The sequence below is a fragment of the Rhagoletis zephyria genome, unplaced genomic scaffold, assembly GCF_001687245.7.
Source record: "Rhagoletis zephyria isolate East Lansing unplaced genomic scaffold, Rhagoletis_zephyria_1.1 Rzeph_scaffold_02472, whole genome shotgun sequence".
Classification (NCBI taxonomy): Eukaryota; Metazoa; Arthropoda; class Insecta; order Diptera; family Tephritidae; genus Rhagoletis; species Rhagoletis zephyria.
This window is the reverse complement of record NW_016159556.1, coordinates 32,132-52,064: the sequence shown is the minus strand read 5'-3', so window position 1 is coordinate 52,064 and position 19,933 is coordinate 32,132. Positions and strand designations below refer to the sequence as shown.

At 37.2% G+C, this 19,933-nt stretch overlaps 1 protein-coding gene across 1 annotated transcript in view; it reads left to right on the top strand.

Annotated features, from left to right (window-relative positions):
* LOC108366970 (tumor necrosis factor receptor superfamily member wengen-like) overlaps window positions 1–19,933 on the top strand; it is a 57,576-nt gene that overhangs the window by 21,295 nt on the left and 16,348 nt on the right. The window contains exons 2-3 of the mRNA XM_017621480.1: window positions 5,119–6,018; window positions 8,174–8,384. Coding sequence (XP_017476969.1) covers window positions 5,122–6,018; window positions 8,174–8,384 — 1,108 coding nt within the window. The 5' untranslated portion in view covers window positions 5,119–5,121. The remainder of the gene's footprint in view (window positions 1–5,118; window positions 6,019–8,173; window positions 8,385–19,933) is intronic.

Sequence of the window (19,933 nt, the reverse complement as noted above, 5' to 3'; positions counted from 1 at the left end):
TCTGTTGCAGTTAGCTTATCAGTTATTATTTACTACAAACTTCAAATATGTAAATACACAATTTAAATATGTGCACTAGGGATGTTCATTTTCAGCTTTTTCCGATCCCGGGATTTTCGGTATGTCGTTATCACAATCCCGGGATCCCGGAATTAGTCCCAGAATTTAGATATTCGTTACTTTTCAACAACTTAAATCGAAAAATTTCTTCTATATAGTTTGAGAAGCTCTCCTACCATAAAATAAATAATAAATAAATGGGTTTGAAACCTACTTTTTTATTTAAGTGTCGTTTTTATTTTATCTCTCTGACGTCAGAATTTATTTTAAAGGACTTTGTAATTTCAAAGATATGATTAATTCCAAAAATTATTTAAAAAATTCAATGCAATGTAGAATAAAAATATGGGCACCAAATTCAAGGGGAAATTTCTTCAGCATTTAAAAAAAAATAAAATTTTTTGGATTCACAAGGGACGAATAGGTAATTTTTTAAGCTGATAAAGTTAGATGGATGAAATTCGTGGATGTTATCGAGTTTATGTAAGTCCTACATATAATTTTTTCAAAAACAAATATTGCCAAATTTCAAGGATAAAATTTTAAAAGGACATTTTCAATACTTATTAGTCTATCTGCACCAAAAACTTTAATCTGTTTAAATTCTACAGGATTTCCTCATTAAAACCCATACTTCTTCTCCAAGCACATTTCTCTGAATTTTTTTATAGTTTCTGAATAACTGACGTCAGAGTGAAAAACTAAAAACGCAATTTTACTATATTTGGCCTGGGATACTGGGATTAACATTCCTAATGTGCACTAATTTTTATTGATCTAATTTTTTTATTTATTTATTTATTTATTTATTTATTTAGCCAAACAGTATACAAGATCTTATAGGCTACAGCAATTAAGTTAATAAAATATAAAAATACCTTACTTATAAAAATTTATTAAAGAGCTCATGAAGTGATTTTTCGAACTTGAAATATCTATCTCGATGAGTTTGGCAATTCTGTTGAACTCAATCAAAGCTCTAGTAATTGGAGCATTTTTAGCATAAAGAGCTCTACACAAACCAACATGGAAAAACTCGGAATTATGTGTATATGTATGTATACACATACTTCTACATTCTATATACACACATTCATATGTAGGTGCAAATGCACTCGTGAAGATGGATGATTTAGCACTAATAAAAAAAAAAATTGATTTAAAGTATGAAATAAAATTGTTATGGTTTTCAGTGAAACGAAGCATTGGCTAGAAAAAGAAAGAAAAAAAAGTATAAAAGACTTAGTAAAGATTTTATACAAAAGTAAGTAAAGCAATTGTGCATACATAGTACAATAGAGCAACGCATATGAGCAAATTTCACGAGTTGTTTAATTTTTCGACAAAAACGTGTTGGACAGCGTGTTTCGTCAGTTTTGCATAGAGAATAAAATTTCATAGCGAAATTGTATTTAAATGAAATCTTAAAAAAGATATTCCAAAAGAAAATATTCAAATAAGAATATACCCATAGTTGCGTATGTAGCGTATACGCCGCGTAGCACCATACCCAGCCAGCTAACACGTTTACTAGAACGCCTTAACTTGAAAGTCATATTATGTATTTAAAAGTAATTAAATATAGTCGTGGAATATTTTCCTATAGCATTCTTCACGAATCTATTACTAATTTCTTCACATATATAACAATTTTAGAAAGAATTTCCAGTGTGCCAATAAAAATTGTAAAATTGCAATTTTTATTTCGTAAATTCTTTTGCATTTGGGGGAACACTAGGTTTATTACTCTAGTGTTAAAATTTTTAGGTGTCTTAAACTTTTAAAATTAAAAAACCGCCAAAGTTCAAAATTTATAAAATAGCTGCCACTTTTTTTTTTTTTATTTGGTGCCACACTTTCGAAACTTCACAGATATCTTGCATTTGGTACCAAATTTCATTGCCTCTATTATATGGACATTCTATTTAAAAACTTCCCGAAACAAATAAACGTTTTAAGGCTTAAACTGTTCAGATACTTGGTTTATTTTTTATTTAACTTATTTCTGGAACTCCATTGCTTGAAATACATAAATGTAAGAAGAATGCTTTGAAGAATGCTTGACACCAAGAAAACTACCCTTGAGATTTGCTCATATGATGTCTTTAGTTCCATCGAAGGAGGAGATAAACTGTCCGAGTTAATTTTGAAAAGGACATGGACACACATGACGTAAAATAATGTTCTACCTGCGATTTATGAAAAATAAGGAAAATAACGATTTCGTAAAGTGAAAAATAGAGAAAATCGATTAGAGTTCGCAAAGAAAAGGGGTATTTCTCTTCGTGAGTAGAAAATTGTATAGTTTTGTGATTAAACAAAGTTAAATAGGATTATACCAGATAGAAAAATAAACTTTCACCAACCGCAATACCAGAACCTGGACTGTTAGTATTTGAGTTGACGTCGTTATTAATTAGTTCCATGCAACTGTAAATATGTCCGACGTATGTGGATCTATACATTTTTAGAATCGTACTCACTAATCCCTTCTTCGCTGAGATCATTTGCTAATTATATTCCATAAATGTACCTACGTATGTACATAGTTATGTTCATGTGTTTTTGCTGTAGAAATACTAAATTCTGAATTTAGTATGCTTTCCTCACTTTCATTTGCCACTTTGTTGCTAAACCCCATTCCTCCTATACATGCAAGACAGTCCAATTTACACAGTTCATACTTATGTAGTAAAAATTATTTTAATTTAGAATAAACAAAAAGCACATGGCACATTTCTATTACAATGTAGTATCGCTACTCACATATGTATATGAATACACACTTTCATATGTATGTGAAAGAATATGTATGTCAGACATACATACATCTATAGATGCATATATGGCTGCAAAAATTGTACGTAAATAAACATGTGCAAACATTTGTGGAATTGTATGTGTTTATATATGTATATACCCACATATGCATGTATAAATATATACTTGCCTATATAAAAACATACATGCTTAGTGGCATGTTTGTGAATTCCCCTTATGAATCTCATGCACATGAGTAAATTTTATTAGCTTGAAGTTCAAATCTGTGCTGACCCTCGGTCATTTTAGCGACAGCAAAAGTATTAAGCAAGCAATAAAAGAGTGATCTCAAGCGTTGACGTTTAGCCAGACACTAAACAGTGTGTAATTTAGGGGTTGCCAGCCTTCCTGAAATAGCTTTATTGCTTAAACGCCTAAATGTATGAAAGGGCTAAGCTGAAGAATGGTGACCCAGTACAGGTCGTATTCTAAAATAACATTTATATATGACGCCTGGGATAGAAAAATGTTTGCCTCAGATATTCGTTAAATAATTTAGGGCTTAACATGAATTCAGAAAAAAATTATACATATTTTCGCTTTTTCCAGCAATAATAAACTTGCCAACCACTTTAAAAATATAAGCGAAGTGTTTGGTTGAAATAAGAGACTTCGATTTTTTTTTGTATTCTTAGACTTTGAAGACTTTTTTTGTATTTTTTAGTGAAGAAATAAGTTTTAGACTTTGACTTCAAATTGGTAGGAATTGAAATTCGCTGGGAAGTGAACTTCAGAACCTGCACATATTTTAAATTTATTTAGGAGTTTACCCTAACTGTTTAGATTTTTTGGTAATTTGTGAAGATTTCTCAAATAAAATATATGCAGTGGGCGACAAGAGTCTATGGACAGAGAATTTTTCGCTATGAATGCGAAGCTTTTTATTTTCATATCTTTTCGCTATTGTTTTTTAAAACTATAGTTGCGAAAACATCTCTGTACGTAGACTTTTGTCGCACACTGAACATTCATGGCAATAGGTTTTTCTTATTTTTCGGGCAATCGGGCGTATGCATAAAACCTAAGCAATTACTTTTTCTTAAAATTTCATACTTTTCACACAAAATTTTTTTTTGGAAAAATTGAGTGAAAGGTCTGACATTTTAAGAAAAAGCATTTCGCTAGCTTAGAGTGAAAAGTTGCTAATTCCCATTTTAAAAATTTTACAGGAGAGGAAAAAAACTTCTTATAGACATACAACATTTTGGCGGTTTAAAGCGAAGCAAAACTTCATATGAATCAGAAGGATTCGATCTTTATTAAAAGATTTCGTACTCTTTTGGCCTTATCGGATTTTCGCTGCATCTTTTTGACTTAGCAAAGTGTCCTTTCATTGAATATAAACGAGAATGAATAAAACAAGTACCTCTATCCTTTTTAAAACAACAATTAATTTTAATTTCTGTACCTTCCTGTATTAAAATATGAGTTTTCATAAAAAGTGGACTTAGCAACTTTTCACTCTAAGCTAGCGATTTGCTTAATATTTTTTTTGCATACGGCCCAATATCGAATTACGAACATTTTATAAAATTTTATGCAGCGTAATTTGATTTCAATTTTGTAGACGTTATTTCCAATGTCAAATTCAGAACTTACTTTGTTTGGCAACTCTGCCACACATCATTTCATGGTTTTAGAGCCCTAACGCTTCTGGGAAAATCCATTTTCAGCGCATTCTAAACGCATAGTAATTGACAACGCTCTGGGTGAGTAATGGAGTTAAAATTGCTGGTCGCTAATGGATAAAACCATCAAATAAATACATACATACTTTAACGAATCTACGAGATGTTCATGTACATACATACATACACACATATAAGAAAGAGTTAAACGCATCCCTGTGCATTTGTACACATGTGCATAAATTCCTAGTAACAACAATTGAAGAAAATTCCGTTGACATTGAAGCGGAAAAATAGAGAAAGTGTTTAGCACTCATGGGAAACTCTGAATTTGATTTTTTCTATGTCTCTACTCGTAGATAAATACATATCTACATAGTATGCAGCTAGTTAAATTGACTGCTACTGGAGTAAATTCCCACAGCACATGAGTACTAATACCCATTAGCTATATGCACATGTACATACATACATACATACATACATATGCATATTAAAGGCCGCCTTATTAGCATTCCATTGCGTTTTATTTTCCTCAAATACGCACTTAATTAGCACTAAATATTTAAAATTTTTTTTTTAATATTGTTTTTTTTTTTTAATTTTCCAGATAATGTCGACTCGAACTACGACGACACCCGCCTATCCAGCAACGACCACGCCTACTCCTCCTATCCTTACACCCACTATGTTAGATACACATTTAGCCACAACAATCTTAAGAGCAGTGACCATGCCCAATTCAAGTACGAATACAAGTAATATTGCTAATGATAACCACCCAACAATCACCAACCACAACACCACCACCCCCACGACCCCCACGACCCCCACCACTACCCACACACACCACGACACAATGCACACACATGCGCAGAGCATAAGCGGGCGACTGCAGCGATATTGCGCACAGGCTATAGCAGCAACGAGCAGCAGGCGAAGAAGAAGAAGGCGTGATGATATTAACAACAATAACAACAACAACAACCACCACAACAGCAGCAACAATACAACGAATTGCAATATCAATAACTGCAATCAGTGCTACTACAGCAATAACCATCAAATTGCGTTTAATACGCCTTCCAGTGCGGCACTGGACGACACAGATCACTACGATCACAACAATAACAGTAACAACAACTATAGCAGTAGCCATAACAACAATACTTCCAGCGGGAGCAGCAATATCAACTTAATTAAAACTATAACAAGAACAATTTCACCTGCAATACAACTATTAAATGCGACTAGCTCTTCAAAAGCCGCCACCTACATCGGTGCGTTGCTCGTCCTTACCACGCTATGTTCCTTCTGTGTTGCTTCACCCTGCGATCTACACAGCTGGTGGGATCCGCTCAAGGACAAATGTATTACGTGCACTGTGTGTGAGGGGGATTTGATACCGTTGCGTCCGTGTCAGTTGCATCGTGACACGATATGCGGTTCCATTTATGATCTGAAGATCGATTGGGTGGTTCTGGCGAAAACGGAACCCAACTGGAAGGAGGTGAGTCGTTTAAAACGATTTAAAGCGATTGAATGTGACTTGTAACTGTTTTTACAATGAATTGTAGCAGTCAGTGGTAAACTGATGATTTTCAATACAAAGTGAATTAAAGTTAACTACTGAATGCGAGCTCTCCACTATAATAACGCTTTTTTCTGGCAAAATGCGTTTTATTTCTTAATATAGTTTTCATCTAGTAAAAAGCCAGATTTTCATTGGATATTTGGTGACAAAAATTTTAATAGCAAAGTTGGTCCTTTAAAAATAGATGTGTCATAACTCGCTACAGTCAGTCCAGCTATCTAGGATCGAAGCTATGCTTCAGATTAAGTAGAGATCGTTAATGGCTTTCGGAATATTTAGCTTATTGCTGAATCTTAGATAAATATTATCTCCTATAGAGTTTGCGGCTTCACGGAGACACACTATACCTGCATTTCTTTATACATTCCAGATAATCTCATCTCACAGGCAGAATAAATCGATTGCCTGTGCAATATATGACGATATTTAAATCTCTAGCCCCGTGTCATGATAGGCGGTAGCGCTCCGAGGCCATCTAAGTAATTATTTTGAGGGCCCTTTTTAGTGGTTTCCTCGAATCGCTCTTCAAACACCAGTCTACAGCAATGTGACTAAGCACTAGGGGACGTAGAGAGAAAACCCCGGTCCCGGACTGAAAAATCACGCGCCCCTATACATTATTTGTAATAATTTAAAAGCATGTAATCCATTCAGAGTTTCCATTTATGCATAGAGTCAGAAAAAATCAGCTGAATAGGAATAAATTTATGATAAAAGCCTATAACGGAGAAGCAGTTTCTCGCGGAAATATGGAAAAATTATTGTTTCTATGTATAATGAAAAACATGGTTATTGAAAGCATGTGCTATGTTTTCTTAACAACAACAAATGTTTTCTTGCTAATAACAAGTTATGGTTCCGATATTTCAGGCCCGTTAAAAAGCCCGAACTCGGGGGATCAAAAAGCTAGGAACCAAAGTAAAATTATACTCGAAAAGCTGCTGCACCGGATTTTATTTTGGTCATAAGCACCCTTGCCCATATGGCTGTGACAGCTTCCACTTATTCTTGCTGCTGCACCTCAGCATAGTAGCAACCTAGTTCTAACAGGAGAATTGCACAGGTTTGGTCACCAAAAAGTGAGAGGACACTCTAAGATTAGCACTCGTCAAGCTTGTCTTAGAAAGGCGACTTCACACAATGGCTGTTATTTGGGACTTCTCGGGCAGATTGGTCCACCGTCTACTTATAAAATAAATAGCTTCCTTAAAATATTCCTAGTTTATTTAAGTAACTTTCACAGGGCGGTGGTTCGAAACGTCACAAACGAAGTTTTCGCCGGCCAGATGCTCTTTAAAAGCATAGCAGAACTGGCCATACCTTCCCACCACTTTAGTCATGGAAGAAGGAGACAGAATTGACAAGACCATATTGTTGCGAACCCACCTGCTTTCCTGGGCACCACCTATATAGATTTAGGTGCTCTTAAATCCCACATTGGCTTCTGCGGATGTAGATTTCATAAACCATGATCGCTTGTCAGCTGTAGAAGCTGGTGGTAGACACTGGCGGATTTCGGCCGCCTGCGTTTCGCCTCCTTTCCCTCCACTTCAGAGAAAATTGAGTCAAAACTGCGGGACACTTGGAGAAATAACTACTCCCTTCTCTTCACGGATCTCCCTCACGTAAACTCCGGGCACTTGTGCGATAGTTTGGCTCCCCATGACCTTGCCGAAAATGCAGGTTAATTTCCACTCGTTTTCGGCACTTTAGACGATCAGTTTGACAGTTTAGCCTAACAATTTTCTAGGTGCAATTTATTCCTGTTGCCAAAGTGATGGGTGTTTCTAAACCCAATCAGCGTCAAAGAGCGTGTATCTAAAAGTCGACCTAAAACTGCAAGTTCTTATATTTTGGGCAAAGTGGTTGATATTTAAATATCTATTATCTTGGTGAATTCCAAATAGGAAAAAAGTCTGAGAGAAAATGTCTGTAAAAAATTATGAAATGCATGGAGCAACTTGAGTTAGAACTGTTTGCCGGTAGTAATATTATTTCATTTCCCTTACTCTTTAAGCCCGTAAAGTCTTTATATTACTTTACAATTTCTTAACTTATTCTATTCCCGCAGCGCCGAAAGGACGACGGCGACATGGACTTTGAGGAACAATTGACACAAGATGAGTTACAGCAACTGCAAGATGGAACACTGCCGATGGCTTGGCAGACAACGGCGCTCTTTATGGCCGTGTTAGCCTGCTTGCTCTTTTTCATTATAGCAGCCGGCATTTTAGTGCATCACATGCGGCAATGGCGGCGTATGGAGCGTCGACTTGATCAAGGTGAGTGCGTGTTTGGAAATTATGAGCAAAATAAAAATGAATATGCGTAATTAAAAGTCTCCCGAGTGTAAAGAGTTTTATGGGCTTCGCTGGCACCTAAGAGCGCTATTCCGTCTTGTGAAAGATATTCATTTTTTGGCAGGGTAAAACAGAAAAGGAGAAGTGGCACACCCCATAACGGCCAATAAATTTCAATAAACCGATTTATGATCTTAATAATAGGCGCATAAAACTTTTTTCATACACTTAGATGTGTATAAAATTATAGCCAGCTCACTATTTCGTCTTCACACTCGCATACACTAAGACAGATATGTACTATTGCTTTAAACACCTGCAACCGCAATCAAATTTTGTGCTGATTTAATGTTGACCATAAATTGGCAATATCTAATGCGTATTTCCTGCGCTCTGGGGAGTCTGTCGTAAAAATTCCAAATTTATTTATTGGCATTAAAAATTGTACGATAACAACTTCGTATGGAGCAGTTTAGTCATCTTGCTGGAAAGAAGCCTTAAAAAGTTGCATAAGAGTACCAATGCACACAAAATACTAATAAATTATAATCATCTAAAAGCATAGACAGATGGCAGCGTTGATCCGGATCAACTCGTTAAATCGGAATTATTTCGGCAATTAACTACAGTTGATCCGGATTAAGTACTAGAATTCATTCTAAAAACTTAATGATGCTCCCGGAAATTTTCAATTACAAAACTGACCAAAATGGCGGCACTCCGGACCGCAGCTGGATGCCTTTTGATGTCGCCACAACACCACTTACACGAGGGGGCCCAGAGGCTCCCCATCAAGGAGCATAACACAATGCTCTGTAAGCAGTTCATAGTAGGGTGCCACAGAACCGGGCACTCTAACAGACCCCCCTTTTCGCAGCTGAGCTCTCGCCAAGGCACATCAGGAGATATCTATACGAACTGAAGGACGACTATAAGAGGTTCAAGAAACAACCTCTGGCTCCGACAGGCTATAAACGGTGTGAATGCCGTTTTGATCGGGACAGAGCTTTGTCTGCCTCGGGAGAGTCGCACCACACTAGCCCAACTTCGCTCTGAATGTGCCCAAAGAGCGCCCGGCATACGAAGAGTCGCCGCAAGGCTCACGGCACCTCTTCACATGCCTCCAAAACCCCACCTAGCTAACGCCCTTGTCCCTATGGACAGATCTGGGTCTCCCGTTAGCAAAGCCTGATGACATCGTTTAATGGACAAACCGATCTAGGCAGGGCTGAGCTGCCGCTACAACAACAACAGCGAAATAGACGCGCGGACTAGTTAAGCTCGTTCTCTGTATTCTACATTCTCTGTGTAAACAAATAAGCAAATAATGCCAAGGAGTTTGGGTCGGCGGAGTGCTTAGAACTGTGTACTCCAACTCACATTATCATTATTATTTTTTTTTGATGATATTTCACATAACTACTTCAAGTTGATTGAATTTGTAAGAGCTTATATTTATCAAAAAAGTCCACAATCGCAAAAAAAGTTAAAAAAATATTGGTGCTCATGGGATTTGACCCCACGCCCTCGCAGTTCGCTTAACCGCAATACTGTCGTATGTCAGGGTATAATTTCGATTTGATCAACTTCGCCGTTAGTGCGTATTAACGTTGTCGTCTGCCTATGTTATAAGTGCGCATGTAGAAGTTACTCGTACATACTATGCCTCGAATCCTTAGGCACAGACCTCTACGCACGTGCAGAACTTAATTCTTGCCCGCACACACCAATTCCCCTCATAAGACTACATCAATAGCCAACTACGCGTACTACTCTTAGCAGTTCTTCGTAACTTCCTTACTATTATTCCTTCTGCATTCGCTTGTAATTTATTCCATTCACGTTCGCTGTTACTTTGTGTGTTGAAGATTTGATTCTGCTTCGCCCGTGGCTAACAACGATCTTAGCATTGATCTTTGGCAAAGAACTACTTACTCCACTCGTACTTATTCCCAGCTAACGCTAGAGTGGATAATGGCATACAGTAGCGGCATTTGAGTGTCAGCATATGAGAAACTTGTTTGCCAAAGCGTTTACAAACATGCTTACATACACAGTATTTAATGTTGTTGTTCGTTTGCATGGCAGGCAGGAGTATTTAAAATTCCTGTCACATGCTCCTGCCTAGGTGTTTCTGCAGTTGTTTGTTTACCAGCCAACTATTTGTTTCTTTTGTGACGTTTACCTTGCAAGTTCCCTCAACTGATCTTTTGTGGATTGTTCATAGAAGTCTTTGAGGTTAGCGGAAAGTCACTGTACGTGGCCTAAACTTGTAAACAAACAGGCTTTCCATATGTACATATGTATGTATGTATTGATGCTCCTATGGGCACACAGGTGTAGAAGATTTTATCTCTAAAGGGGGATTGAATGCTTATTTCTTTCGTGACGGTCGACAAAATCAATGCATCTAGGCTTTTGCATTATTCTTATTAAGCATAGCAGTGTTTTTGAAGCGTTCAAGCCCTTGACATTTTTACAGAAATATATATATTAAAATGACCATTCGATGCCATGGCCCACTTGCATAGATCGATAAAACCTTGAGTTGTATTTACTACTATTTACTTAATTAGAGGGCAGGTAAGGTTAGATCATATTGGTTAGCTCTGACGAGGGACGCAGTTGGACAATTAAGAGATTGTCCTTTGCGATACCACGAAAATTTAACGGAGGCCATTATTCAGTTGGCAAAACGCTGCGAGCCGATTGCGAAGCTACGACTGCGGCTAATTTCAACTTGCAATTGCGCATGTCCTTGCTTTTACCCAGCGCTCGCTGAGCTTACTTGCGGTCCAACCGTCCAAGAGTGAACCAGGAGCCAGAGGCATCCCTAGATGTTCCCCATCCGGTTGAAACATTTCAGGGGTGCCTTTCCTTGCAAATCCATCCGACACGTTGTTTCCCGTACTCGGACGCGGTTCAGACTTTGATAACCGCCTGGTTCAGCAGGGGGTTTGTGCCTAAAAGTATACAACGCCTCGAAGGAAATATAACATATACATATATATAATGCTTATGATTTTATATAGAAGGCCTTCAGCTTTCGCGTTGCAAATTTTGTAGCGATAGAAATTTAGCGTAGCAATTTATATAATCCCATTGCAGGGCTCTGATAGATGCCTGGCTATCAGATGTATTATATGCTAACTTCCCTAACTGATGTCACATTTTTCCGCTTCCTTGATATTAGCTATTTCTGCCTGAAAGTCACTGCAGAAGATTGGAAGTAATTGAACGATGTCGTTTTTAGAAATCTCTGCCATCTTCTAAGAAAATTTCTTATGGGGCACAAATGAGATCTCCTGAAGAGGATTGAAATATGAGGGTCTAAATGCTGAGGTCTCTTCTCACCGATTAAAATCTCAACCAATACATAGAGTTACAGCTTTGTTGAGCTGCACGTTCCTATCAGGTATATACATTGAGTATTCAGAAAAATCGGCTATTAGAGAAAGATTTTTAAAGGCACCGAGGGGCATGTATGCTAACTAATGGAGCACTACCCTCCAACGCGACTAATGCCCCGGAAATAGCACTAAAATAAAGGAGCCCAGATTTTGCTATTCCAAAATTCCAGACGCCTGCCCAGGTGAATGGGTAAAAGATTCGGTTCTTTAAACAAACTCACACTCTCCTACGATATATACCTACTGAAGGGCCAAAATTAACCCAGGAGTAGAAAATGGGGTATGCGCGAAAGAGTTTTCGCCTGTCCCCTTCGGGAGCCATAATTACTGAGTGGGTACACTAGGAACGCAGTAAATACTGGAGAGCGGTGGGGTGCCTTAGACAGGCCAGGCTCTTCGGCTGCCCTTTTAATAGAAACGATATTGTCCTACCAAATAGAAATCACATCAGGCTACGTTCTGGGTATCTGACTGGTCACAACCAATTGCGATTCCACTTGCACCGAATAGGTCGGGATGCCGCCTCTGCCTCGAGGCTGATGAAACTTCGGAGAATATTCTATGTCACTGTCCGGCCTTAGCTAGACAAAGACTGATTTATTTTAAGTTTTCGATGGTCGAACCCTTTGTTATTAGGAATTCGTCTACCAAGCCCCTTTTACGATTCATTAGGGACTCCTTTAAAGAGATACAAAAGATCTTTTAGGACGTGGTGTCTCTTGTTCTAGATCACCCAGAAAATTAACTAAGTAAGCAGCTATGGATAGCTAAGCCACCTTTAGTTCTTTAGAAAGTTATTCAAGATAAATTGGGTGACTGGTTATAAACATATTTTGGGCAACTGCCAAGCGGACTAAGGTACGAGGTCAGGTCTTCTCACAAAATACAGGCATAGCGCTGCCATTGAGCAAGCTTTCGAGTTGGCTAAAAATCAAAGATGGGTTGTTGAGTCGGTAAGAACAGAACCTATGCTTTTCTGCAATTGGAACGTTATGTGCTACTGTCATATGGGAACGCACGCCAGCAGAACGCGCTTCCCGGCAAATAACTATCGCTGTTGTCATGGCGATGGGGAAGTCAAGAGTACTGCAGCATTTTTTTGGCACTATCTAGATCGGGCTATACTTGGGCGGCGGTTAGGCGGTTAGGCGGTTAAGTGAATCCCCGGATAATTAAACAAGAAATGTTTGCATTTTGCCAAGCCTAAATAGGCGTTGTATACTGCAGTTAGGATAGAGTGTGTTTGCTGGCTTCATCTACACGGATGAAGGCGCATTTCAGCGTGACGGTAACGTTTAATTGGTTGCGGTAACGTTTAATTGGTGCAATGTTTATTCCGACCGCCAGACAGTAAAAGTAATAATGTTGAAATGAGCGTCTTCTCGCGCCCGGTAGGGCAGGGCACTTACAGAAGTAGCACTTTACGCTTTCGGTTACTTCCTAATGACGACAGTTGCGGCAAAAGTCGTTGGCAGTAACATTCCTCTAGAACGCTTTCCCGCTACGCTAAGTAGAGCACTGTGTGAATCGGACCTCTTCTTGTCGAAGCTAGATTAGATTGGTAGGGTCGTCCTTCAAGCGAGTTCTCTCGACCATCTTTTCGTTGCCTTCTCGAAAAAGTGTGATTTAAGACATGATTTGCAGGCAGATAGAGGCATTAACGCCTGGCGAGAGAAGTCTACGTCAGGCAGAGAACCTAGCTGGTAATGTGTGTGGCATATTTGTTGCAACTAACTACTTTTTAATTTTACCCTTGTGACCTAGATTTCCCCAACGCAAACCCTAAAAACTCCACAAGCTATACACATTTACAGTGAAAAATTTGATTTTGTATTCGTACGTCTTAACCTGAAGTTTCTCCGAAAAACCACATGCCACCACGTTGGCGGTGACTTCAATGCCAAATATGCATTGTATCTTCAGCTCAAATGCAAATTTACAAGCATAATATTTACAGTACGATTCTCCTGCCAACCAACGTCCCAACTCACAATCGCACAATCAGCCTATCACGTTCTTCCTTGGCCCCACATTGACGCGCCCTTGGATGACAGCGCGTTGTTTGCTCAGCATAGTAAATTAGTTACGGAGAATTGGAGGAGTAACGCGCATACAAACACCTACATATACTTAAGTACTATTTATGTACAGCAATGCTTCGAGAGTGCCATAGGTCCGACTTATTGGAGTTTTAATTTTTTCGTATTTTAAAATACGGCTTCACTTGGCTTTGAAATTCCGCAAACAATTTGTGACAAAACAAAAAAGAAAAACGATCAGTTCGAATACGAATTGTGATTTCTACAAGTGTTTTGCTGTATAAGCCAAAGTTGTTGTTGTAAAGAAAGCACGTGAGCGTAATGGTTGAAGTAGAAATTCAACTGCGGTGGGTTTGAAGAATGTGTCGACGAGTATTTGTATGTAATTATATACCCATTTATGTATGCATTAATTTGTATATTGCTGAAAATATTTTTTTTGGGTGTGTTTATTAATTGGAATTTTAGCGTTTGGCTGCGTTAATTATGCATTACCGCTCATTACTAGAAAATGTGTTCGATTTCTTATGAATCCCACTACTTACGTATGTGGGTTCTTATTTATGTAGGTAAATGCCTAACTACAGTTTAAATTGCCTTCTGCCAAAAAATGTCTAGACAAGTAAGGTTTATACTTTACATGGATAATTTACTAAATAACATCGATGACGTGATTGCTCTACCACTTGTAACTTTTCTTTGGAACAGTTGTCAGTTGGCACTTAATTGGTTAATGAGTCGTCAGCTTTTGCGGTCAAGTTTTGTAAATAATCGGATTCGACAGTAAATGTTTGGTGAGCAAGCTATTAAATCGATTTTTTTTTTTTGAGATTATGGTCTGAATGTTTGGGCTTATGACGCATGGGCTTAAAGTATTGGAATTTCGTGGACCTTGGTATCACTGATTCTGGAATACGGTTCGTTGGTTTGGAATCAAAGGCATCAAATTAACTCAGACAAAATAGAATCAATTCAAAAACAATTCCTACTTTTTACTTTAAGAAATTATCGTTGGGATTCTCAATATAACCTTCCGCCTTATACAAGCCGATTAAAACTTATTAATCTGCGTACGCTTGTCAGTCGCAGGGAAATGTTTGGTAAAATCGTCATCGTTATCGTTAAATTACTGGCAGGCTCAATTTCAAGTCCGCTTCTTCTAGGTGAAGTTAGCCTTAATGTTCCCTCTCGTGTATCAAGACACTTTTGTCCCCTATTTTTGAAAACTTGTAAAACTAATTTCGAATTACACGAACCAATCCGTTGCTTGTGCCAAGATTTTAACTCTCATTCCAGCATGTTTGATATATCAGATCCGCTTTTCAGCATTAAGAAAGCGATACTATCCTCTCTCAATAAATCAATTACTATCAGAAAGACATCAGCTGACGAACTTAGTTCTGTAGCTGAACAGTTTTACTTAGATATCGACACTTAATAAACTCCTGTCTTTCGTGACTCGTCGGAAAAATTGAAATAATGGTTCCGTACGCCACGCAGACTGCGCCCCTCGTACGGATGGGCGGGAAAGGTGGGTAAAACCGTTGGGATGATTATTATTATTAACTTATTCATTTTCTTGAACTCTGTTTGTGACCTCACTTTTTAAATCAACCCTTCTAGGGTTTCTATGTATTATTTTCATACATACTTTCAATCATTAACACCTATACTTATATACATACATATGTAGGTCTAGGCATGGCTGCATGTACTTCAAGATCTATTCAATTCTAAAATCCCGCTATTTTGTATTTTAATTACATTTTCGTCAAAGTTGCAAACTCGTCTGCTTTCGATTATTTATGTTCCACCCAACACCAATCGTCCTTGACAATGATTTTCGCTTGAATTTTCAAGTAAATCCCAAAGAATATGCCTGCTCTCTTTCTACTATTTATTCACATAAATTTCTTACTCACGGTCTAGTGCCACTTTAGCAGGCACTAAATAATATTATGTGGCTTTCAATGAGCCGTACAACTTGGCAATGTCTTCTGTGCTTTTCTAGCGAAGCAGAATGGGTCTCGGGTGCCTGTAAAAAGCACGCCTTTGGTAAATATATCATAGCTGCTGTCTATAGTTTTCAACAGTTGTTGTTCCTTGAAACAACCAAAAAGGCTTATCCCACAAAGCAATAGGGGGAAAAAGATTTGGCTAAAAATAAAACAGCACAACCGTTCTAGTGACCATAAAAAATTAAGTATTTGCTTAGTTAAAGGGTTGCCATATATTTTGCAGCTAAGTATCTTCGTTGTGAATAAAAAATTCTGCGCTCTGGTCGATTTTTTATTTTTTTTTGATGAAGGCATCTTAGAGTGATATTTTTTAAGGTCGTGAATTTGCGCTCGCAATATTCTTTTAACATATTTTTTAATATGTTTGTGCGCAAAGTTTTAGTATATGAGTCCACTAATTTCAGATAACCCGTATAAACTTTACATACATACTTATTAGCTTATGTATCTTATTATGGAAATATATCAGCGCAGTATCCATTAATATATATTGGCCACAAATGAAGCCCTCGTGCGATTCGAAATATCTTTTGCTAGTTATGTATGGCCGAAAAAGTTCGATAGGTTGCGAGAAAGCTCAAATTCTGCCGCGAATAGAAGCAAATTTGAACTTATGTATGAGGTGGCCAGCATAGTCTTATCTTCAGAGCTGGCCTAATTCTATTTTTTTCTTTTACAAAAAGTATTGCCCTCTTCTTGCTGTTTGGGCGAAGCGGATTGAAAAGAAAACGCCATAATCGTATCCTACGCAGACAAATCTGTATATTCGTTATTTGGTTATCTCTGAAACAGTAATCAATTCCTTCCAACTTGTTTGCTAGGTAATTGAATTAAAAACATTTTTATAAATTCAACTTTTCAAGTGTGTCTTATGGCAACCCTGCGCCTTAGTCTAATGCCTATGTGGTTAAAATCGCACCATAAAGTAGTAAAGTAGTATAAGAAGTATTTTTACAAAAAAGGCAGAAACGTTGTTTATATGTATGTACACACACATCTAGGGTGCTCTAAAACGTAAAGGATTTATTTTTTTTGTTGCAAAATTCGATAAGCGTACCAATATGTTTAGCTCTTCACGGATATTGAAGGACAGATTTTTTAAAGAAAATTTTCGTTTTTAAAGGATTTAAACGCACAATTTTAGGCAAAGATCCTCTAATAATAAAACGGCTGGCGTGCTTTGTTGAAATCGGCCAAAATTGCTTAGGCGGTTACAGCGCCAAATAAGAAGAAGAAGAATGACATTAATTGGTCTTACGAGGGGCCTTATTCGAGTATGCCTGAGTAGCCTGGTCGACCGCTATCCGAAGGACTCCGCACGCGACTGAGCTGTATAACTGGCCCCAGCCAAGCTGATCTTCGTGGGTAGGGGCTTTCGGTGAGTTGGAAATTTTGGGTGATTTAGACTGAACAAATAGAATCTTTAATTTCCTAAAAATTAAAATTAAACTTAATAAGATAAACTGTAAAGTTTTTAAAAAATAATTCTTCGAAAAATAAGGAGAGGTTTTTTGAAGTTTTTAACTATTTAGTAAGCGCTCTTCTCGTAAGTTATATGTACTTTCCATTCCATATGTATATGTGGTGATCTGATGTTAATCCACCGGCGGGTAGCAGCGTAAATAATATTGTTTCAATGAGATTTGGCAGATGCTTTGCTTCAACTACTACACAAATTTATACTTCTTGCGTTTTTTTCTTTTGTTTCTAGAGAATCAAAACTATACTGTACTGTAAAAAAAATTGTACACATCTATACATACCTATACATACATACAAAACTTGCAAAATAAAACACGGGGAATATGTACATAGAAGCTTCACCTTAGAAATGTAAACAAATTTGTAAGAAACTGCGCATCAGCATCTGCCGCAAAAGTGGCTACTGCTGTTCCTACTGCCACTGTGAGTTTCAACAGCCCACATAGCCTTCGGCACACAGCTTCCATTGGCAGTTCATAAATAAATATGAACTCTTGTGCTTTCAAGCGATGATCGAGTCTACAGGCGAGAAAAAGTTGTTGATTTTTTGCTGAAAACCTGCAATCAAGCAAACGCACGCCTTAGCTTTTTTTGTTATTTTTTGTACATACATACATACATATAAAAACATTTTTCTTCCTCTTATTTTTTAAGGTACGTACATACATTTTGTAGTTCCTTAAAATTGTAAAATTATTTTGCTTGGCCCCGTTGGGGTTTTTGTCGCTCTGCTTTCACCAATTTACGCTTTACTTAACTGCCTCTATTTTGCTGCTATTCCTAAACTAGCACGATCATCAGTCTGCTCCAACGTTAGAACTTCACTACGATCGTAGTAGATTTGCTACGATTTTTAATGAAAATTAGAAATTTACTACGCTACGCCGCTTTACTCACGATCTACTTCGCTTTTATTTCCCAAATAATAATGGTCACTTATTGCAGTATCTGAACACAAAAAAATTTTCTTAGGGCCGTTTTTTCATGTGGCATTCAAATACATTTTTTCGCTAAAAAAAAATACTACACTTTTTTTAATAGAAGAGGTCAAAGAGTGGTTGACTTCCAATTACACTGTACGAATGTAATTTATTAAATTTTACAATTTTCTAAGAAAGAGCTTTATAAGTGAAATAGTAAAAAAAATTTTTTGAGATATTGGTTTTTGATTTTTATTGGTGTTTCATTTGTTCAAGAACTACATGAAATTATCCGACGAATCATTTTTTTTAACCCCTTCATGAGTCCTATTTAAAAAACAAAGATTGAACTTACGTTCAAAAAAAGAGCTTAGAATGTTATATAAGAGTGGAAAATTTTTACGTTGCTATTCCTTTATAGATGCTAAATAGTAGTAGGCTATTGTTATGCATTATTTTATTTCTTACCGAAAATATCTACTACAGAATTTTATTTTCTGCTACGCTTTTTCACTTCATTTACTTCGCTTTAGGCTTGCCGTAGTTCTAACCCTAGTCTGCTCTGCAGTTTTATGGCGAATTCAGTTGCCTGGATTTACGAAGTACCAGCGAATGTGTGTGCGGATTTTTATGTAGGAGAACTTGCCTGGAGCCACTCTCCACTGCTCCCACACACTAGCCACAAAGTTTCTGGACCATGGAGCATACTCGTACGTACGGGCATAGTAGTGTGCTGGCAGCTGAAAGATGAATGGTGTGCAGCACTTCCACCCACTAAAACTAATAATTCTTATTCAGCAGTGATTTTTACAATAAAAAGCAAAAAAAGAAAAATTATTTCTAAAGCATTTGAAAAAACAGCCAAAAGAAATAGCTTAGCGATTTGAATAAAAAAAAACAAAAAACAAAAACTTTGGGGTCTTCATTTTAACACCTCTAATAACTACATTTTTTTCTCTATGTTATGGCGCATACGTATCGCTTCTATGGCTAATTTTTTCCACATTTTATCGGTTTTGAAATTTATGTGCTGTTTTGATTTGTAGTTTGTACATTTCGGTTCTAACAAGATGATCTGCTGAACCGGCTGGCTGTTTTCGATTGAGTTTATGTGGTTTAAGTGCATACATATGCTGATGTTTATGCGCAAGTGAATAACATAATTTGAGCGTATAAACAACAGCAACAGCGAATACATACACTGTATGTTTTTTTGTCTGCTTTTTTTTTGTTTTATTTCACACAACAATGTGCAGAATTGTGAATTAAAATTTCGAAAATTTTTTAAATTAATTTTAGAAATTCGAAAACAAACACGCGTGCCCCCATTTTCATGAGGTCGTACTGGCGCACGTACCCTCTAACATGTGGGGTGTTCAGGAAGTCGGAGGTCGCATTTCACACACACTATGGGCGCTAAAACATGGCGTTGAAAAGTATATAAATTATGTAGATTGTATTTATAGGGCAGCTAATATTTTTGTTGATTATTATTGTTTTTTTTTTTTAATTTCCTCTTTTGTTTGCAACAAGTGGAAGCCATAGATGGTGATTGATGTTATGTATGTAGTTGGCCAATGAAAATGATGAAGAGCTTTTACTTGAGTCATTTTTCAGTTTTATTCATTTGAGAATTTATGAAGTATGCTCCATAAATCTTTT